Below are 20,013 nucleotides of genomic sequence, written 5' to 3'. Positions count from 1 at the left end.
TAGCACAGTTCATAAAATATATGGATTACTGTAATTAATTACTGTATATTTGCACTCATAATCAACAATGAATTCCACAATTTCCTCATTCAAGGAAGATTACAAGGCATTGTGTAATGGCATTGAGTTGTGGCTACTAGAGCACTGCCTTTCAGTAATTTCAGCAGAATTATGACCATAATGACAGAAAAGAAATTGCAACCAACACTTGACCTATGCCAAAGGTGCCAATGGGTTCTAAAGTAGCAATAACTTCACTGCAGTTGGTATTTGGAGCACTAAATCCTTCTGAGTTCTAAAACAAGTTCCATATTAAGGAACTCCTTATTGTCAACTCAATAAGGAGTTCCTTGTAAACTCCTAATGTCAACTCCTTATTGACTAGTTAGCTAGCTACCTAGCTAGCTATGCTATTTCAAGTAAAGGTTTAGCAGTAAAGGCTGGTTTAATTATTTTAATTTGTCTTTGATGTCTGCAATTTACTTAAGAAAAATGTAACTGTCCCAAAATATTGCCTCAGACATTGAAGCACTCTTGGTACCAAAGCTAGAAACATACAGTAAGTCAGGGCAATATTCAGTTAACAGATACTGCTGGAACAAGTTTAAAAAAAGTAAAGACAGATTCCATTACTCATGAAATACTGTAATGCATATTTGCTCATCTCCACCATTTCTTCCCCACTGAAGATATGGACTGGGGCCAGACAACTAAAATAACCTCGGGTGTGTTCCTTCAGATTGCAGCCCTAAATTAGCAGGACAGACAGCAATGTGCAATTGGGCCAAAGAAACACAGTTATCTCTTCAGAAAGTTAAATAGAATGTTCCAGAAGACTTTGGAGGGTTGTGCTGGGAGTGCTGTTGTATTAGGGGCATGCCTCAGGGGGAAAAGAGATTACTGTGATCACAGGGTCAGGTAGGAGTCCTGAGTGGGCTGTACAGACTAATAATTAACACTGTGAATGTAAAATAACCATTATGCTTGAAATGTAAGGCACATAAGAGCCATTGTAGGCACTGTAATATCGTATATCCACTTTGATTTAAACACAAATTGCATTGCTGTGAAATCTAATTGGAAATAAAATTATATTTGGCCCAGAGGAAGATTGATGAAAAATTGGATTTTAATATTAATATTTAATATACCTTCTTACTTAACCACAATAAATACAGAGACAAAATGAACAAATCATTTTTACCTGGGCTTCATTTACTTTTAGAAAATGATTCTAAAATGTTCTATAGGATTTTTCCTAGCTCTTATACAGTTCTGTGTTGAAACTAGCTTCACAGGGCTTTACAGCAGCACTCTAGCTTTCTTCTTCATCCCCATGGCCTTGTCCTGGTACATTAGGGATGACTATGCTAGTCAGCACCCCTCTAGAGAAGTGCCACCGTTGCATGCTGAAATTATCCAGTGTTTCCACTCTTTTGAAATGGGTTTTATTATTGCCGACACTGACCACCATGGAATTCTCTGAGCAGGTGACAGGTGACAGGAACCGGAACTGCCAGCAAGAGCTACAGAGGAGCTGTGGGGTGAGGTACTCACCCAAACCCTGAGATCATGCGGCAGAAAAGGAAGACGCTGTAGCCCTGCACGAAGGAGGAGAGGAAGGCAAAGAATCCATTGACAGACATGCTGATGAGGAGGGTCTGCTTGCGGCCCACCTTGTCAGATAGACCCCCCCAGAAGAAGGCCCCCACCATCATTCCCAGGTACACGATGCTGCCTGTGGAAGCACAGAGGGGCAGAGGGCAGAGTGAGATGACATGCCACTCACATGAACCTGGGTCAATGGAGTAACTGGCATGACCCTATTTCAATACATTTCAGGGAGCAGCAACCTCCTGTGTAAAACTGAAGGTGAAGTGTCAGTGGTAAATGGACATATGGTCTGGTACAATAAATCCAACCTGTGAAATATTTACAACAGGCAGGTCATGTACATGCGACCTTATGAACAATTGTGTTAATCTGAGTGAGGTTATTGGGCTTATTTCAAAATGTTGGTTTAGTGAACTATAGTATTACAAGGCAGTATAATGATGTGACTAGTACAATTAATATACAAACAATCACCCAACGGATGCAATAAAATTCACAAGCCACCCATTAATAATTATAAAAATGCTCTAAATTGCCTGGCCTTGACACATCCCTACCCCCATAGAATTGGTAATGCTTCTCTGAGTTGATTGAATTAGGTAAGATGGTTGACATAAATATCCCAACCTCTTAAATGGAATAGAGCTTGTCCCCAGTTTGACCGTAGACCGGAAGGTCACAAATTTAATCAGAGGAACCTGTTACGCTCTGTGCTGAAGAAATCATATTAGACAGTGTCCATAAATTCAATTAAGTGCTTCTCTTTAGCTGATACCAATTTAGCATTTTTTAACTCCTGCCTTATCTGCATCGCCATTTACTGCAAACTAAAAACAACTGCATGAGCTTCCCTCTATCACCATTCCCGTGTAGCATTGTGTACTCTTGAATGGCGAAGCCAGCTATACTGTGTATGAGACAGATTTCTCAAAACTATGGGATAATTATACTGCAAATTTCCTGAAAGAGAACTACATGTCCAGCTCCATGCAATGCTAAATCATACAGCTTACAACATAATACTGAATATGATAGTTGAACTCTATAATTATGACAGAAGTGGCTATGATTCATTATGAAAGAAGTGTAACAGAAATCATACTAGAGATACTAATACACAAAAAAGGTACCTATGGATTATATGTTGTTTCTTTCATTTTGCATTACATTACAGGCATTTAGCTGACATTCTCATGCAGAGCAACTTACAGCAAATTGCATGAGCAGCTACAAGTACTCTGAAAAATGTGGCAAATGCAGTTTCCTTGTTCCAAGTTTTATTTTAATGTCTTTTATTTTTTAATATTTTTGATATGTGAAATTGATGTGGTTCAGAACTGAGAACAGTGTTCTTATAGATTAATACAAGCACGTCCTGCAGCAATGGCATTATGCAGCAGGGTACTGATGAAATGTGTGTGCATTACCACTGCACAGTAGTCAACACAGCAGTTGTCCTAAATCCGTTTCTTCCATTCATCCCTAATGCTGACATAATAACCATACATTAAGCGATACATTATATCAGTTAATAACAGTTAATAACAGTTAAAAAAAAACAGGGTATGAAATACTGCCACCCCGTCACATAGAAAACAACTTGTGTAAGCAGCGAATGCCGTGCCTGCAGAAAGCTTGTTTAGTTGATGCAGCGGAGATCACTCTGTATGGTAAAAAAAAGCCCAATGACTCCTAGCAAACTGTGTCATACATCCAGTCACCTAAATCAAGATATGCTAATAAAGATGCAGATTCCCGGCAGAGGAAAAGGGATCGTTTGGCCCCCCGTCCCTACCCCCACCACACCCGGCAGAGGCTGGACCGCAGTGCTTTATTTCCCCACATCTCGATTGGAGAGATATCCTGAAGTTTGTTTCCTTATCGTGGGGTACAGACGTGATGAGGCAGCTACTGTCTCGGCCTGTAATTCATTACTGGTGACAGCTGCGGGAGTGGGCACATTATGCATACTCTCATACTGCTGAACGCCTCTCCCCGCTCCACATCCTCCTCTGATTCCAGGGATACATCAAGGTTAACGCTGCGCAGTATGGCTGGCTCTTCTGCGTACTGGACTCAGGCTGCAGTTATTAACATATTTAAATATTGTGTCATTTAATAAACAAATTGATTTGATTTGAAAATCTCTTATATTTAATTAATTCATTAATAATGATTTAGTTGCTTGCACAACATTGATATGTAATGTTTCAAAGATCGCCCTTACATATAGTTGAAATAAAACCACTTCATATTTAACAGGGGATTCATCCACAGAAGTTAAATGATTACACAATACCATAGAAAAAAATAAACTAACTGCCTATACAGTAACTGTTTGCTTGAGGCTTGCTTTATTATTGAAAGTGTAATGTTAGCATTAATCATATAATGAGCTCTCAATATACTCCACCAAAATGTCTGCTTTTATGAACTATTGCTATATCTAACCACATAATAGAACTGGAATTAATTTTTAACAAAAAATAAATATTATGATATGCATGACTACTCATCCATTTATCTCATATCATAGCAGTTACAGCAATTCAATTGCTTGTGTTCACAAAGACCTGGTGCAGGCAGTGACCAGCACTTCATTTATTTTATGACTCTAGTCTGGTCTTGCTTCCTCAATAGACAGGCTTACCAGATATTGAAACTGATTGCTTTTCTAATCTATTCGATTGAGGTCAAACTGAGTTCATGGATATTCTCTGTTGGCTGCAGTGTGTACTACAAGACTTGACCATGTCACAAGGAGCCAGACAATTAACAGAAAGCCAAACACATTTGGCCTGTCATGTCAGACCAAATCTAACAAAGCTACAGAGAGTGTCTGATACTCATATTCCCGAGCACCTACGGATGATTACATACATGTCTAAGTCAATCCATTAGTCCCATTTCATATTTCAAAAAAATCACTCCATCACACATGACAGACAGACATACACACATATAGATAGATAGAAAGGTAAGGCAGATGTACTGTACTGTATAACATTCTTTCTCTCTTTATGTGAAATTAAATATTATTGTATTATACTGCATTACACCATTTCCTAAAGATTTGAGGGATTATTTCAGAAAACATGTGGAGCCGAAAGCACAGACAATGCTTTGGTAATTAGTTCTGATATCTTGCTATGCTGTTCTGCTTTGTGCTCAGACAAAGAGAGCACGACAATAGTCTTAAACAGCTGACTAATTCTCCCAGTAATGAAACGCCCTGGGACTTCCCATAATCCTCTGCTCCCAGAGGTAGAACTCTCATTCACGATACTGCAATGGAGCTGCAGTGTAAAATGTTCACTAATAATGGCATTTCATGCTCTGAGTAATTATATTTGAAATTCTGTGACCAAATTGGCTGTAGTGTGCCAGGCATTAGTTTTACAGCGCAAGTGTATCTAATCCGAGAGGAAATTGAATCCAATTTCAGAGAAAGGGAACTCCCTCTCCAGAACTAAAAGCAGGCAGACTGTGTGCTAAAATGGTTACTATTCTTGAACCCTTTTGACTACAGGCATAAATCTGATCTCTTCTGAAAGGGAACCCTTTTGGGTTTATTTTCCAAGAGTCAAAAGTATTCAAAATATTACTGAAATAAAGTTACAGAAGCTCAAAGTGGTATATTTTTTCCCTCACTGAACATGTTTTCTGTTTTTGAGTAGATACAGATTATTGTGGCTTTTTATAATTAGAAACTATAATGCATTTGGTTTACAGAACCCTTGCCGTGAAAAGGACACTTACATTACCTTGATTTGAGATGTCTGTGGATTTCCAAAATGCAAAGAAGACACAGTACTGCACACTTGTTTTGCCACCCACATAAGGAACTGTTGTCACTAAAGCAACGGCATCTTAAAATAGATTATACAGATAGAACCATTATCTACAACACAGTATATTCTGTTACCATAGTGATTGAAAATTGCATGAATGCAAATAAACCCACACCGGCCCAGTACTGGCGAGACTTGAGGAGTTAATGGAAAGCATGTTTTGTCGTAAAGGTGCTGAACAATTTACCATTCATTAGGACACCTTCAAATGTACATGGTCAGTGTTTGTGTTTCTACATGTGAAAATGCACGCAGTTGAGTATTTGCAGTCTAGATGTGAGCCAGGTTGCACGGGACCACACAGCAGTCGTTGTCTCATTAATGGGTGGGAAGCTGTAGATGATGTCAGGTTCTGAGGTGGCTCTGTTGTGCCTCTCTGCCCATCTGCTTTATGACCCTGCCTTCCATTGGGCTTTGGCTGTGGACCAAGGACTGCTTCTCTAGAACAACCCAATCAGCTGTCATGTTATTAGTGGTGGGATTCAAGTTCATGTTAGGAAGGGAATAATTACAACACAAATGTAAACAACAAGTGGCACTGATCTATGCCATTTAAGTGCATATACGTATGCCGTTCTTTCTATATTTTTTCCTCATGTCACTGGGATATTTAACGCACCATACAGTGCTGACTGACTAGATTTGGCCAATTGGGAATAATAATCTTTGGATGCAGTTTACAAGTTTTGGCTATAAAATCAGATTAAAAGACCTCAAATGCAATGAAGGCTGCTGAACAGCAAGCTCAGTTGAAGAGGTCGCAAAGAGGTCGAGTAGAGGAATTGGGGTGGGGTTTGTGGTTGGGGTTTGGGTTGCTGGGGTCTTGAGTTCTGGATATTTCAATTAAAAGACTTCTAGCTTCTGCAGAATCCACCTCCTCTCCATTGTGTTGATTTAGCTTAACTGTCAATGAACTGTTCCACCCAGACTGCTGTACAATAAACCTGACTCTATAGGAACTTGAATCCCTGGCCAGACACTGCCTTGCACTCTGTACCCCTGAACAAATATATTTAACCCAGGTTGCTTCAATAAAACCTCAGCCATATAAATGGCAACATTGAATACAAGTGGTCTTGAAGAAGAACATCAGCTAAGGCAATAAATAATGTAATGTAAATGAGGAAGCAAAGGAGTTTATTTTGTTCTTGTCGCTCGAAAGAAAGTCAATTTTGAATTATTATCCATCCACCACATGACTTATGACTGGATTTTGCATAGTTCTCTGTTAATGCCCAATCACTCACTCCAAGAAGGGGTGCTGTCATTGTGGAAAAGCCTCCAAACCTCCATTTCAATACCTTTCTCCACTCATCACTGCCAAGGACAGGACGTAGCCTTTTTTGGACCAGAATTAATTTGGACAAATAAAAAAACCTCATATCATTTAGACCATGCCAGTTTTTTTTATCAGAGACAAAAACTATTCTACATCACAAGCTCCACGCTATTCCCAAAGCTAAAGGACTAAAACGGCTAGAATCTGGGGGTGGCTGCATGAATACAGCATGTTGAAATACGGCATGCCAAAAATACAGAAAAACATGCAAATCAACATCTTTATACAGAAGCGTGCAAAGCCAAAATGGTTCAAAAGAATAGCAAAGGTATAACCCTCTTTATACACGGCGTAGTGATAGGTCAGAGTTTAACAGCCAGCTCAGCAAGTCGTAAACCTTCAGGGTACTGTATCTGAAACCCCATGTGCAGAAGCTCACAGTGCGTGAGGACCTGGGACAACGTTTCGGTGCAGCCATGGCTGGAGGTCAAAGGTGCCAAGGCCGGGACACACAGCATGCGAGGGAGCAGTCCCTGGGCGTGCCACCAGGGTGAGGGCTGTGATGAGGGATGGTAATTGTGGTGGAGGAGCGTGGGCACAGCGTGTGCTTACAGTTTGATTACAGGGGGGGCCACGGCCCGCTGCAGCAGATGGGGGATTCATCAGCACAAATGCCAGCCCACTTGATTGTGCGCTCGGCGTGATCACCCTGTGAGGTGCTGTCAGACACCCCCACACAAGCGCGCGGGCACGCACACACACACGCAAGAAGAAACACACGCACACGTAAGAACACGCACACGCAAGAAGAAGCACGCACATGTAAGAACACGCACACACACGCAAGAAGAAGCACGCACATGTAAGAACACGCACACACACACGCAAGAAGAAACACACGCACACGTGAGAACACGCACACACGCGCAAGAAGAAACACACGCACACGTAAGAACATGCACACACACACACATACACACACACATGCAAGAACAAGCACACACAAGCACATGTACGAACACACACGCACACACACACACACATGAACACACATGCAGACTCAAGAACAAGAACACACACACACACATGTATGAACAAGCACACACACATGCACACACACACACACACACACACACAAGAATGCATGCACACACACACATGTAAGAACAAGCACACACAAACACACACGTGTGCACATACACACACCAATACACAAACACACACACATGCACAAACTATGTATATAATGTATTGCATTCATAATAGAGTTTTATTGAAGCCATAGTGCAATGTAAGCCCAGGTATTTTCAAGCATGATGCACAACCATTGTTAAGATTATTTATTTAGTGTATCAGCTTGTATTGTAATTTGCATCCTTTTGGTCTTCTATCTTTTAAATGAATCCAAGATTACTTTGCTAGCATATAAGGCTCATTATAACACACCATAACAGTCATTATAATTCATTTTGAATGTGCTGCACGGCTCATTACAAAACACTGAGCATTATAATGCATTACGACCCTCGCTATATAAAGGGGGAAGGGCGAAAAGCAAGCCGTTGGAGTTTGTGCCTGGGATCCATGGCACTTCAGCTGCGAGCGGAGGTGAGAAGCTGATTGGTTTTCTGTGTTGTTTTTTCTCCAGCGGGACCCAAGGGGCAGATCGATGATCTGCAGTGACAGCACTGGCTCCAAAAAGGACTGGCGGGCCAAACAGTACTGAACGGTGCTGGCAGGCTGGAGGGATACATCACCAATGCACCTCACTGGCCAGCTGCTGACCGCCCTGTCAACCAGCCACACCGAGCTGGATTTTTACAACGATGTATGCACACCAGATTCTCCCTTTCAGATGACGCTTCCAGCCTTTAGTCTTCTCCATCCTGTTCCTGGAGTGGAGTGACACAGCACTGCGCTTAACGGCCCACACACTTCAGTGTTCTCTTTCTGGTTTTAGTGTCTAAAACAGCCACAAATTGTTCGCAAAGAGCAGGGACGTAGGTCTTTTGAAAAGTCCCTAACCCCGTTCCTAAGAGCCCAATTCCCCCTCTCTGTTCTTAACATGGACAGTCGCGAAAGGTAGCCTGAGTGGAGAGAACACCTTAGTGAGGTAGAGGGATCGAGCAGCGAAATATAACTTTTACCGAAATCAAATTTTTTTAACTTACTCTAAATAAGCATGGAACAGAAATCGAAAGCTCCAGGACGATATGAAAAGCTCAAAAACACAACAAATATGTCTGTGGGCCTTCAAGTAAAATTCCTGGAACAAGAAATTCAGGATTTGTTAGCTAAAGTGCTGTAAGCTAAAGTGCTCAGACAGAACTGCAGTACCACTTGAAAAGATCACTGCAAGGGCAGGTCAGCCCGCCCTGAGCTCTGAGACTGGTGCCTCACATGGTCAGATCGTACCCCAGTTCCTGTCACGCCCCCGTGCATCTCCTCCAAAGCTGAGAGAGAGAGGCAGAAGGGCTTTCTAATTATCCGTGTCATGAGTCTGACACGGCTGAAGACTGAAGCATCGACCTTCTGAGGCCAGCGCAGATACTGCACTGTAAGGCCGGCGAGTTCTGCCGATCTAAATTCAGAGAGAAGGTTCTGGGCAGTGGGAGCGCATGCAGGAAAAGTAGGGAGAGACGTACAGTAAAAGATGGGAGAAGGACAGAGGAGAATACAGAGGCGGAGGAATACAGAAGGAAGCAGAAATATATGGAGAAGGAGAGTGAAAGGGAAAGGCAGGGAGACCCTGGGCTCGCGAGCTGTCAGATCCGCTGAGTGGTCCCTGGAGAGTGCAGACGCTGCTCAACCGGCATGGCCAGCCCTTTTCTGATTTCATGCTTTGATGCGTTTCCTGAGAAGGGGAAAATGACATCAGGTGCCCATGAAGCAGCCTGTGTTTTATTCACTGTACTGGACCTCCTTCTGCTGTAAACCGCTCCGTCACCTCCCGTACAGAGCGGAGCTATTACTGCGGCACAAATTTAATATTCCTCTCCTCCACTCCGTCCACGGAGTTGGCATGTAATTAAATTAGTTCAATATTATGTCAGGCTTTGCGGGATTCGCCGCTCTCCGCCGCGCAAATAAACCTCCTCAGCAGAAAGGCACTTGTGCTGGGAGCCATTTTCTGCACTTCTTTTCCCTTTTTTAAACAATTGTTCCAGGGACCAGCATGATGCCACCGAGCCTGTGTTTCGAGAAACCTTCTCGTAAAGAATAACAAACAGACATAAAGAAACGAGTGCCATTAAAAGAAAAGGAATAGTAATGGGCTTTGAAGCGGGCAGGTCTGGGTAAATGTCATTAGCATTCTCCTGCGCTGTGCGGCGTAGCGATGGGCCTCTAATCTCCGCAGTGCTGTGGCTCTCGCTGTGCCTCAGCCACACTGCTGTCTCGGGGGCATGTGTGCTGCACCACTCAGCCACACGCAGAGAGGGTACGGTGGGATACCGACCGCTGATGAAGGCCATTACTGGATGTAGCTGCAAGCATCACTGTGAGTTCCTGCTTTGTTTCAGTCATGATAGAAAGGGCTCTGAGCCTTCTCTTCTCACATGCAACATCTAGAAAATTCTAGGCAAGGAGGCTGTAAAATCCAGCTATGTGAGCTGGGAGCTGGTCCGAACTGGCCAACCAGCTAAACTATGTCAAGCTGGGAGCTGATCAGAACTGGTCAACCAGATACCAGCTGTTTGAAAACCTTGAGCACTTTTTTTCCAGCAGGGGAATAATTTGAATTTGAGCCTAGCTTTCACTCATGTGAAGTTCTGCAGTCCACACCAAGCACATTCCCCATCAGAATAGATGACCATTCTCAGAGATTACACAGAAACAAGCCCCTTAAGAGCCAAAGAAGCCATTATTTTGGAGTCAGGGCAGAGTGCCTCCCTGTGAACATGTTAGTATTGTTCCCGCTGTGACACGCTGTGCAGACAGCAGGAGTTTTTTCTGCATAGCAGCAGAGCAGCAGTAGGTCTCTTTGATGTGATGTCATCATCCCCAGCTGAGTTCCTGTACATCAGGGACACAGGGAAAAATCACCTTGCACAGTGCCGACGTTGCTTATTAAGCTATTCTGCACACTGGAACACCGAGGGCTGGTTGGATAATGCATACTGGTAGTCCCTTCAGCCATTGGTGAACTGTGCCTTTTTTCACCTTTTTTTTTTTGCTGAGATGAACTGCAGTCCGATGGGGGAAGGGTAGCACTTCTATATGCTTTATGTGCTGGAGGTTTTAGGATTCTTTTCCATGAAGAAAGCATGGATTTCTATATGAAAAAACCTCATAAATATACAGTGAATCATTCCCATCATTCATATTTTCAACATTAATCTAGGCCACAATAACATTTGTCTGTCATGGTTTTTTTTGTACCCATAGGTACGTTTTACTTTATTTTCAAAATATTAATCAGCATTTTGACTCATATGAAATACACCTCCTACAACTCAAAACACAATGTACATTTTTTAAGTGAGTGTAAATATACAATTAATATACGAATACGATGAAATAATAAAAATACATCCATGCCCAACAGCATAATATGTATTTTGTTGGCTTTTGCAAAACCGTTGTCATATGACAACTGCATAGGTTTGGTCAGTTTTGGTATTACCGACAGGATTTCAGCAAGTCTGGCACAGTACTGCAGTAACCTACCGAAGAGCATGCAGGTCTACAGCGGGGATCCTCAAATTTGGCTCTACCCTTCTTTCCTCCCGGAAAATTAACTGAATAATTAGTGCTACTGATGGGCCAGACTGGTTTCACACCTGACTCCCAGGTATAGTGAGGGTGGAAAACCATCAGTTCTTTGAAACACAGGGGTATACAGATATGTTCTTTGTTCCCCGGCATGGATACTTTTCTCATATCCTACCCCCATTGTGCTCACACTATAAACATCCAACTCCCTGTCTTTTTCACTCTCTTTATTTTTCCTGCAGCTCTTCCTTCTTTTATCTCCTTGTGGTTCTGTCCCTCCCTGTCTCGCTCAGCAGAGCTTGGTGCATTGTTGCAGCTGAGAGGTGTAGTGTAGTTTAGCTGCTGTTCCACAGACTGAGCAAGACCCTAAGAGCTAGAATACTGATGAATGCTGAAATGCAGCCGGTTCCACACATAGCTCTAACACCGCCATTACCTATTCTTCAACAGCTGTATGATATCGTATATACAAATGCATACAAATGTATGCAAATGCATTTATAGTTGAGTGCATAAATTGCTGTCGATTACAAATATGCACGCATATACTGTACATATTATGTATGAGTAAAAAACAAGAATAACTGATTTCAATTAATTATCTCTATTAATTATGTGAGGTGAAAAGTATAATAAATGGTAGCATATTGGTAATGTAATGTTTGTCATTTGATGTAAGGCATATTGGAAACTACAGTGCTTCTGCAGATTTGGACAGCTGTAGGTGACAATGTGTGATTCACGTTTTTACCTCTGATAATTATAATATGCCTATGCAATCTCATGTTTGTGTTGATTCATAGTCTGTATAGCTTTTCCTGCCTTTCCCTGCTGCTGTCAGCTGCTAAGAGACAGACAGGATATCAGAAGTCATCCCTTCATCCTACTCCTAAGTGCACATTATCGAGGGCTGTTAGTATGTACAGTATCAGAACAGCAGTGTTACAGGGGCAGGGGTGTCGTTTTGCTCAGATAAAGCTTTGCTACGCAGCACATCTTCAGGAAGATGCTGTCTTCAATTTGCCTGGCGCAAGAGGATGCCAAAGGTCAGTCCACACAATCAGACAATAACTCTCCACAGCGGCCTGTTACACACGCAGTACTCCCCACCACCTCTCCTCGCCATTTTAAACAGCAATGTTATGCCCCTTCAGAGATCCTGAGACAGAGAGTCTGGGGTTGTTCAATCAACTGTTGAACGTTGACAAGCAGGCTGTCAGGCAGGATAAAAATGGGTTAGGATAGGAGAGAAAAATATTTCTGTCCATTGCTGAGAATTCTTATAATTTTTTTATCACATTTTTTATTTCCCACCCCCCTCCTATGGAGCGCAACACAATAACGATTTAACGCTGGCAGATTCTGCATGCCAGGCATCCGACCTCCTGTGACCCCCTCCATGTATCCGAGCGACTGATCGATCTCCATACGAACAATTCCTGCAAGCTATCTTCCCAATGAGTCCAGGACATAGAATGTGATGGCTTCCGCCTTTGTGTAAGAATCCTTTTAGCTGCAGTGAGGCCAGCCAACCATATACATTTTTTGAGGTAGAGATGAAAAAAAGTTTCAAATTGTCACTCACAATTTGTACTCCGGGACATCATGGAATATCTCTGTTAAAAATATTGGATAAAGTTGTGGCCACTTGGCAGACCCCTGAGGACACAACTCAGATCGAAGAATCTGATGTGATGATTTCATGATGTGACATTTTCCAGGTGTTATGCATGTTCTGTGAAGAAAGTTGTAGTGTACGATCTGATGGTCAGCATTTTTAAAAACACATGGAAGATTGCTCCAAATGGTATCCCAGGGAATTTCATAATTGTAATAGATAGCTCTTCATCCCAAATTGGTTGGATTGCAAGGGGTTTATAAGAGGCTCTAAGGAGAAATGTGTAAAGGGCCGAGATGGCAGGTATTGGAACCGTACATCCCTCTTGGGTCTTCAGTGCACTTGTCCCTGGTTAAGATTTGCTCTTTACTGTACATCGCTCTGGATAATAGAGTCTGCTAACTGACTAGAATGTAATGCAATGTATTACATGTGTAGGAAGCTCTGTTCCACAGAGGACCCTGTACGTTTTCATTGCCAGATGCAAATGTAGGTGCAATTAAAAAGATATACCAGCTAGGTCGTATTGTGATGTTAAATCCTGCAACATACGGGAACCATTTGGCTAAAAAACTTCAGCAAAGGGATGAATTCCCTGTGTTTTCCATTCAGGAAATGAGAAAGGATGGGAATCTGTTAATAGTGTATAGTGAGAATCTAAACCTAATGCAATTTCGGAGAACTAGGCAAAATATATGTAAGGAGCAATATGTCTGTATAAGGAAGATACACATTATAAAATACCTAAGGTTCAGGGGGAAAATGAATGATTATGATGGCTTGCAGTGGCTTAATTAAAAGTATTTCTGGAATAGCTTTGATTTTAAAGTGAAAAGCACAGATGATCAGGTGTTTGGCAGTGTATAATCCCCTGTCTGTCCTGTAGTCTTGTTTATTAATGTGGCAGATGTCCATGTACTGTACAGTACTATATGTTAGTAATGTAGGTGTGTAGTGCTGTACAAGTCCATATGTATTTGAATTTGAAGTTGTAATTACAATTTATAATTGCTAAAGCCATAAAATACTGGCAAGCCCCTAAAGCTGAGAATAAGTGAGTGCTGGTACAGTGTCAGCTTACAGTTTCAGTCTCTGTCGAAATGCACGGTGCCAACACAACACATTTAAGCAGTTAATTCAATTTCACCTGACCTTCTTAATAAATAAATAGTGTTCTTCTCTGTTCAGAGGAGGACGACGCCAGACTGGAGGTGCCAGACGGACCGAGGAGCTGCTGTTATGCAATGAGACTACAATCCCCACCCGTCCCTCCCACTGACAGACAAACTGAGGTGGGCACGGAGGGCCATATGTCTTTCCGGATTTCATGCCAACTTCTGGAGTTCATTATTTAAAGATTTTTAGCCTTGCTGTGTTCTTGTGTTTACAATCAAAGAAGCCTCCTCCTTCATCCTCAATCCTGCCCATTGAATTCCATTTTTAAATTTTATATCCTTTTTGCTGTTTTATTTTATATGTACAGTGTATCTCCATTCATCGGTCACCTCAAAGAGTTTTTGAACGAGTCTGTGCTGGCTCGTCATTTTGCTTTGCTGTGATTGGCTACTTGTGCTTCTTCATCTGAGCCAATAGCTATAAACACCCACAGACTCTGTAGCCACAACCACCCCTCCCTGTAGGCATCACTCACAGAAACGTCCCAAACACATTTTAGAATAAGAAATACAGGCAGAGGATTCAAATGTGGTTTCAGGGGTAAAATACCCGAATAATGCGGCAATTACAGTATTCTCTGCTTATTGAACAGTTCTTCCAGTGCACTAGTTTCCATCCTGAAGCAAAGCCTGTCACAGCTCACAATACAGCACTGTCCAGCTTCCACCTTTCAGCAGTAGCACAGGGACTTCCACTATTTAAAGAGTCTTTCCCTTGATCACATACCCTTTGATTCTGGTATATTTGCAGGGAGAGAAAACCTCTCGGTGGCTGAATGAGCATGACGGGCATCTCATTTAGCTGGAGTGGGAATCCCTGACTCCACCGAGCGTTCATTAGCGTGTAGCTGAACGTCGGGGAGCTGCCGGGGCATGGAGCCCTGCCTCGCACAAAGGCGAGGTACGACACGCCGCGACAAACAGAGAGGACGGAGCGCAGTCAGCGCTCCACTGGATAGCGCCCGGACCCAAACGCCCGCGCAGCGGTCTTTCAGAGCCGCATTATTCCAGCACAAAGGCGGAGGCTCTCACGCATGAACTCGGGGGGAGAGAGGAGGGCGGAGCGGGGGGAAAGGGAAGACTGCGTTCTTCGCAGCGGCTGGAGGTTTGCAGGAAAGGAGGGACATATGTGCGGCTCACCAGCTCTGAACATGTCAGTATTCTTCTGCCTTCCACACACACCGCAGAAACTGTGATGAGTATGCATCAAAACATAGCCTTTATAATAAATGAATTCAACGTACAGTATACATATACAAACACCAAGGTTATGCCAAAATGACTAGAACCTTTATCATAGATGATTAAAAAAGAACACTTGTCCAGTATTTTAAGAGCTTTTCGGTGTGGAAATTACAAATAAAGACACCATGCAATTATGTTAATCTCCACTGAGTTATCCTTTTGGACATGTGGAGTGTTTGTGAGTCTAGCTTTGCCAGCTGTTCAGCAGAGGCCCCATCAACCCGCAGACGCAGTGCGTCCCTTCTGAAGTATCCTCCTCCTCGTTCGTTGCGCCATCACTGCCCTGCTCTGTCTCCAAACAGGAGCATGTTATTTCAGACCATATTTCACAACTGTGTCAATTGGAGCCCTTGGCTTAATTCCAGGGATCCTGGAATTAACTTCAAACTTTAAAAAAGTTGATCAAAACTAAACAGGCTTCCATTTGTTGTCACATTCGTAGAGATGTTTGAATATTTGATAACATTACTGATAGCATCCTGTATGTTTGCAGAATTATTTACTATATCAAATGTACCTATTTGATCTTCATAAAATCCATACAATTGTCTGAATAAAACACATCAAATACATGCAGATACCATTCAAACTTGTGTGGCCATTTACAGACATGTAGCCTTGTAGGCAGTCGGGTCTGTTTCCCACACACACACACACACACATACACACGCCAGCACATACACACACACACACACACACACACGCGCATACACACGCCAGCACATACACACACACACACACAAGCACACACATACACACACACACACACACACACACATACACACACGCATACACGCCAGCACATACAAACACACACACACACACATGCATACACACTCAAGCACATACACACACACACACACACACACACACACACACAAGCACACACATACACACACACACACACACACACAAGCACACACATACACACATACACACACGCATACACACGCCAGCACACGCACACACACAAGCACACACACACATACACAGACACATACACACACGCCAGCACACGCACACACACACACACACACAAACACACACACACACACACACACACACACATACACACAAGCACACACATGCAAGCAAACACACACACACACACACCCAAACACACACACACACATACACATGCATACACACACCAGCACATACACACACACAAACACACACACACACACACACACACATACACACACGCCAGCACACACACACACACACACACACACACACACGCACAAGCACACACATGCAAGCAAAAACACACACACACACACACACACCCAAACACACACACATACACGGCCATGAGGGAAAAAAGTCCCACACAGACAGATGCACAAACACCGCCTCCTCCAACCTCCAAAACCTGGTGCCATGACAACCCATGACCTGTACTGGGCCAAATGACATTACATCTGAAAATGTCACCAGCAGAGCTTTTGAAAATCTTACACATCCAGAGATGAGACTCCAAGATTATATGAAATCCATGACAAAGAATCTTTTCACTGTGTTTTACATGTGAATAAAGACAAAGATGTCATATCACTTCAAATCCATGAGGATTGAGTCATACAGTAACTGGGTAATGGATAAAATGTGCTGGCTTGGTACACATCCTCATGCATAATGACAGATGCTGGCTATATTTAATACAGCACACTGCCAATTTGTGCAGGTTGAGCACTGAAGCTGTTCACTGGAAGGATTTGTTTATCAGTACCATTCATGACCTACCGACAGCAGGTCCAGAACAATAACTATGGCAACAGTATCATTTCATTTTAAACAGTCGCAACTATTATGCACATTGTTACTAAGAGTATGCAATTATAAAGGCTGTAATTCAACATTAGTCCAGCTTTGAATATTTAAATAATTTATTATTATTTTTGTAAAATGGAATTTGTAATAGCTACACGGCATGTATTCTTCTGTAGACTACATGTTGTGAATGCAGCCGAATCAGCTCTGAAAGGAGTAACTGCGTGTTGATTAAAGCGTTTAACAGTGAGCTGCCTTTCTCACCTAACCAGCCGGCCCCGGAGTTGGGAATGCACATGTCCGTCTCAGCGCTGGGCAGCACGAAACCCACCACGAAGACCTCCACGCCGTCGGACATGAGCGCCATGCCCAGCACGAAGAAGAGCTGCCACTGGAAGCGGCCGTGTCCGCACTCCTGGATGATGAGCTCGTACTGCTGGGCCAGCTCCTCCTCGTCCGCCTGCCTCTCCAGCTCCAGCTCCTGCCGGTCCTTCAGCCCGTCCGACACCGGCTTGCCCACGGCCACCTGGCCGTCCTTGGGCGGCCCGCCGGCTGGGATGCCCTGGTACTCCCCCTCGTAGATCTCGTCCTCGTCGTCGTGGCCCTCCGTGGCGTCGCTGGAGCCCTCCTCCTCATCGTTGGCTCCTCCCGCGGAGGTGCCGTCCTGCCTGTAGCAGTAGTTGTCCCCGTCCTCGTCCTCCTCGTCCTGGAAGCGGCTGTAGGAGCGCTGGCTGTACTCGTCCGAGGCCCGGTCCACCACCTTGCTGACTTTCTTCGCCGCGTGCCGCTTGGCCTCCTTGGCGAGGTCCTTCGCCCCCTTGGTGAGCGAAGTCCTCTCCCGGTACGCATCGCCCATCTTCCCTCAGGGAGTCTCAATCGCAACAGGAGCTACAGAGGGATTCTGGGAGGGCCCGCTGCAGAAGGGATCAACATACAAGTGTCTCTGCACCAGTAATGGCAGACGGTCGGCAGACTGTGGAGGAAAACAATGAAAAGACTCAGAGATGGCTCAAACGGAACCCACACGCTCTGAATTAGTGTGCACAGCAGCATTTGAACATCCTTATGTCATCTGAAAGTAATAGTTTCATCATTTGGCGTCATGGGCATACACAGCTATCGCAATGCAATTCAGTTAAAAGTTAAAAGGCACTCCGTTTGAATCTCCCTTCTCTAACACTCTAGGGCAATCTGCTGGAACACCGAAGATTGCACGAGATGAAGAGACGACTACACTACACCGAGCCTCGTCCATAATCAATTTGTTTGAATAAACATGATATTGAATACAGTTTAGCAGCTTGGAAATGGCCTCTAATCCCACTGTGCCTGCAGCAGACGCAGTAGTAAATTGTTGACCCATAGATGTCAGATGTGGTAGTGCAGGCTGCAGGCCCTGGGGCCTTTGTAAGAGCCACGGTAAACAGAGGCCAGAAAAGGACTGGAGCTGCAGGAAATGGCTGTGTCTTTGCCTAGCAAACACACGGCGCCCTGGCTGTTACTGATAGATGGCACTAGATGGGACTTCATTGTGCTTTGAGATGTGATGTTGTTTACGCCCCCGCTGGCACAGTGGGGTGCATCTAACGCTGTGTACAGGTTTCAGCTCTTCGCCATACATCACGCACACAGCACTGAAGAAATAGGGAAACTCTCTACCATGCTGTCACCTAAGGTTACTGCTGCTGTTTCTGACTCACTGCTGGATTAATTTAACAAGACACTACAGAGAAGGTATTTAAGAGTGGCTACTTTTCTCTTGAGGGCAACAAATGACTGTACATGAAATGAGACCCCAAGGATCCACAGTCTTCTGTCAGTAACTGTAAAGCCTCACAAACAAATGAACTCACCACATTTCCCACATTTCTGTTCTGTAAAGGAACGGGCATGAATTCATTCATTTGGTAAATTCAGAGAAACCTATAGTATTCATTATTTGCCTGAATTAATGTAAAGAATGATGAAACGATCTTTGTAAGATGACAACTTTTCAAAAACATACAATAATTCCACTATGCCACCCATAATCTCACACCAAACACTCTGAAGTTGAAGTTGATGCTTTTGTGTTTGCCGCTCTGCTATTACTCAGCCCGTAAAACCACGAGTGAGAATAGTTGAGTCATGAGTGAGTAAGAACACCAGTAAGACCATGTCATGTCTGAGTCATGTATGTTTCAAAAGGGTATGACACAGAGGTTTAACTGAATCAGACTAGACGAGTATAATAAGGTATAATTTGATGCCGTAATAGTGGGATGGCAAAAATCAGCATTGTACAATTACTTTGCATTCTTCTGAAAACAAGTATCTAAATATTGTTGCTCATCTGATTTTCCTCATTGCTAAGTAGTTACAAAGCCCTTACCAAATTCATAAATTTTCAGTTACAATTACATGCACGTTTAAATGAATGAATATAAAAATTGTCAAATTGCCGATTATTTTCACAAACAGGAATTACAGTGGCTATTCTTAAAACTCCCTCAATTATCTGAATTCTCTCATCACTATGCCAGTGAACAGGGTAGAAACACCATAAGGTTGAAGTGGTCAATAGAGATGCATTCTAAAATCTCTAGCATCTCTAGCTTTTTACATTTAAATCTGTTTTGGCTCATTTCAAGGATAAAATATAGTGAAATGTAAATAAAGATATGAATGGCCTTTTGTTGTTCATTTATCAATAATGTGACAATCTATGACACTGGAGTAATAGAGAAATAACTGGTATGGCACTGG

The 20,013-nt window shown here is 43.1% G+C and overlaps 1 protein-coding gene across 2 annotated transcripts in view; it reads right to left on the bottom strand.

Annotated features, from left to right (window-relative positions):
* LOC133105687 (synaptic vesicle glycoprotein 2C-like) overlaps positions 1–20,013 on the bottom strand; it is a 52,420-nt gene that overhangs the window by 23,155 nt on the left and 9,252 nt on the right. The window contains exons 2-3 of one of the 2 annotated variants that reach the window (XM_061215968.1): positions 17,533–18,241; positions 1,558–1,738 (exon numbers count right to left, since the gene is read on the bottom strand). In XM_061215968.1, coding sequence (XP_061071952.1) covers positions 1,558–1,738; positions 17,533–18,124 — 773 coding nt within the window. In that variant the 5' untranslated portion in view covers positions 18,125–18,241. The remainder of the gene's footprint in view (positions 1–1,557; positions 1,739–17,532; positions 18,242–20,013) is intronic. The other variant, XM_061215969.1, reaches the window with a different exon arrangement.

Source organism: Conger conger, chromosome 12 (assembly GCF_963514075.1).
Source record: "Conger conger chromosome 12, fConCon1.1, whole genome shotgun sequence".
NCBI lineage: Eukaryota > Metazoa > Chordata > Actinopteri > Anguilliformes > Congridae > Conger > Conger conger.
The sequence above is the reverse complement of the archived record's forward strand: the minus strand, read 5'-3'. Positions and strand labels throughout refer to the sequence as shown.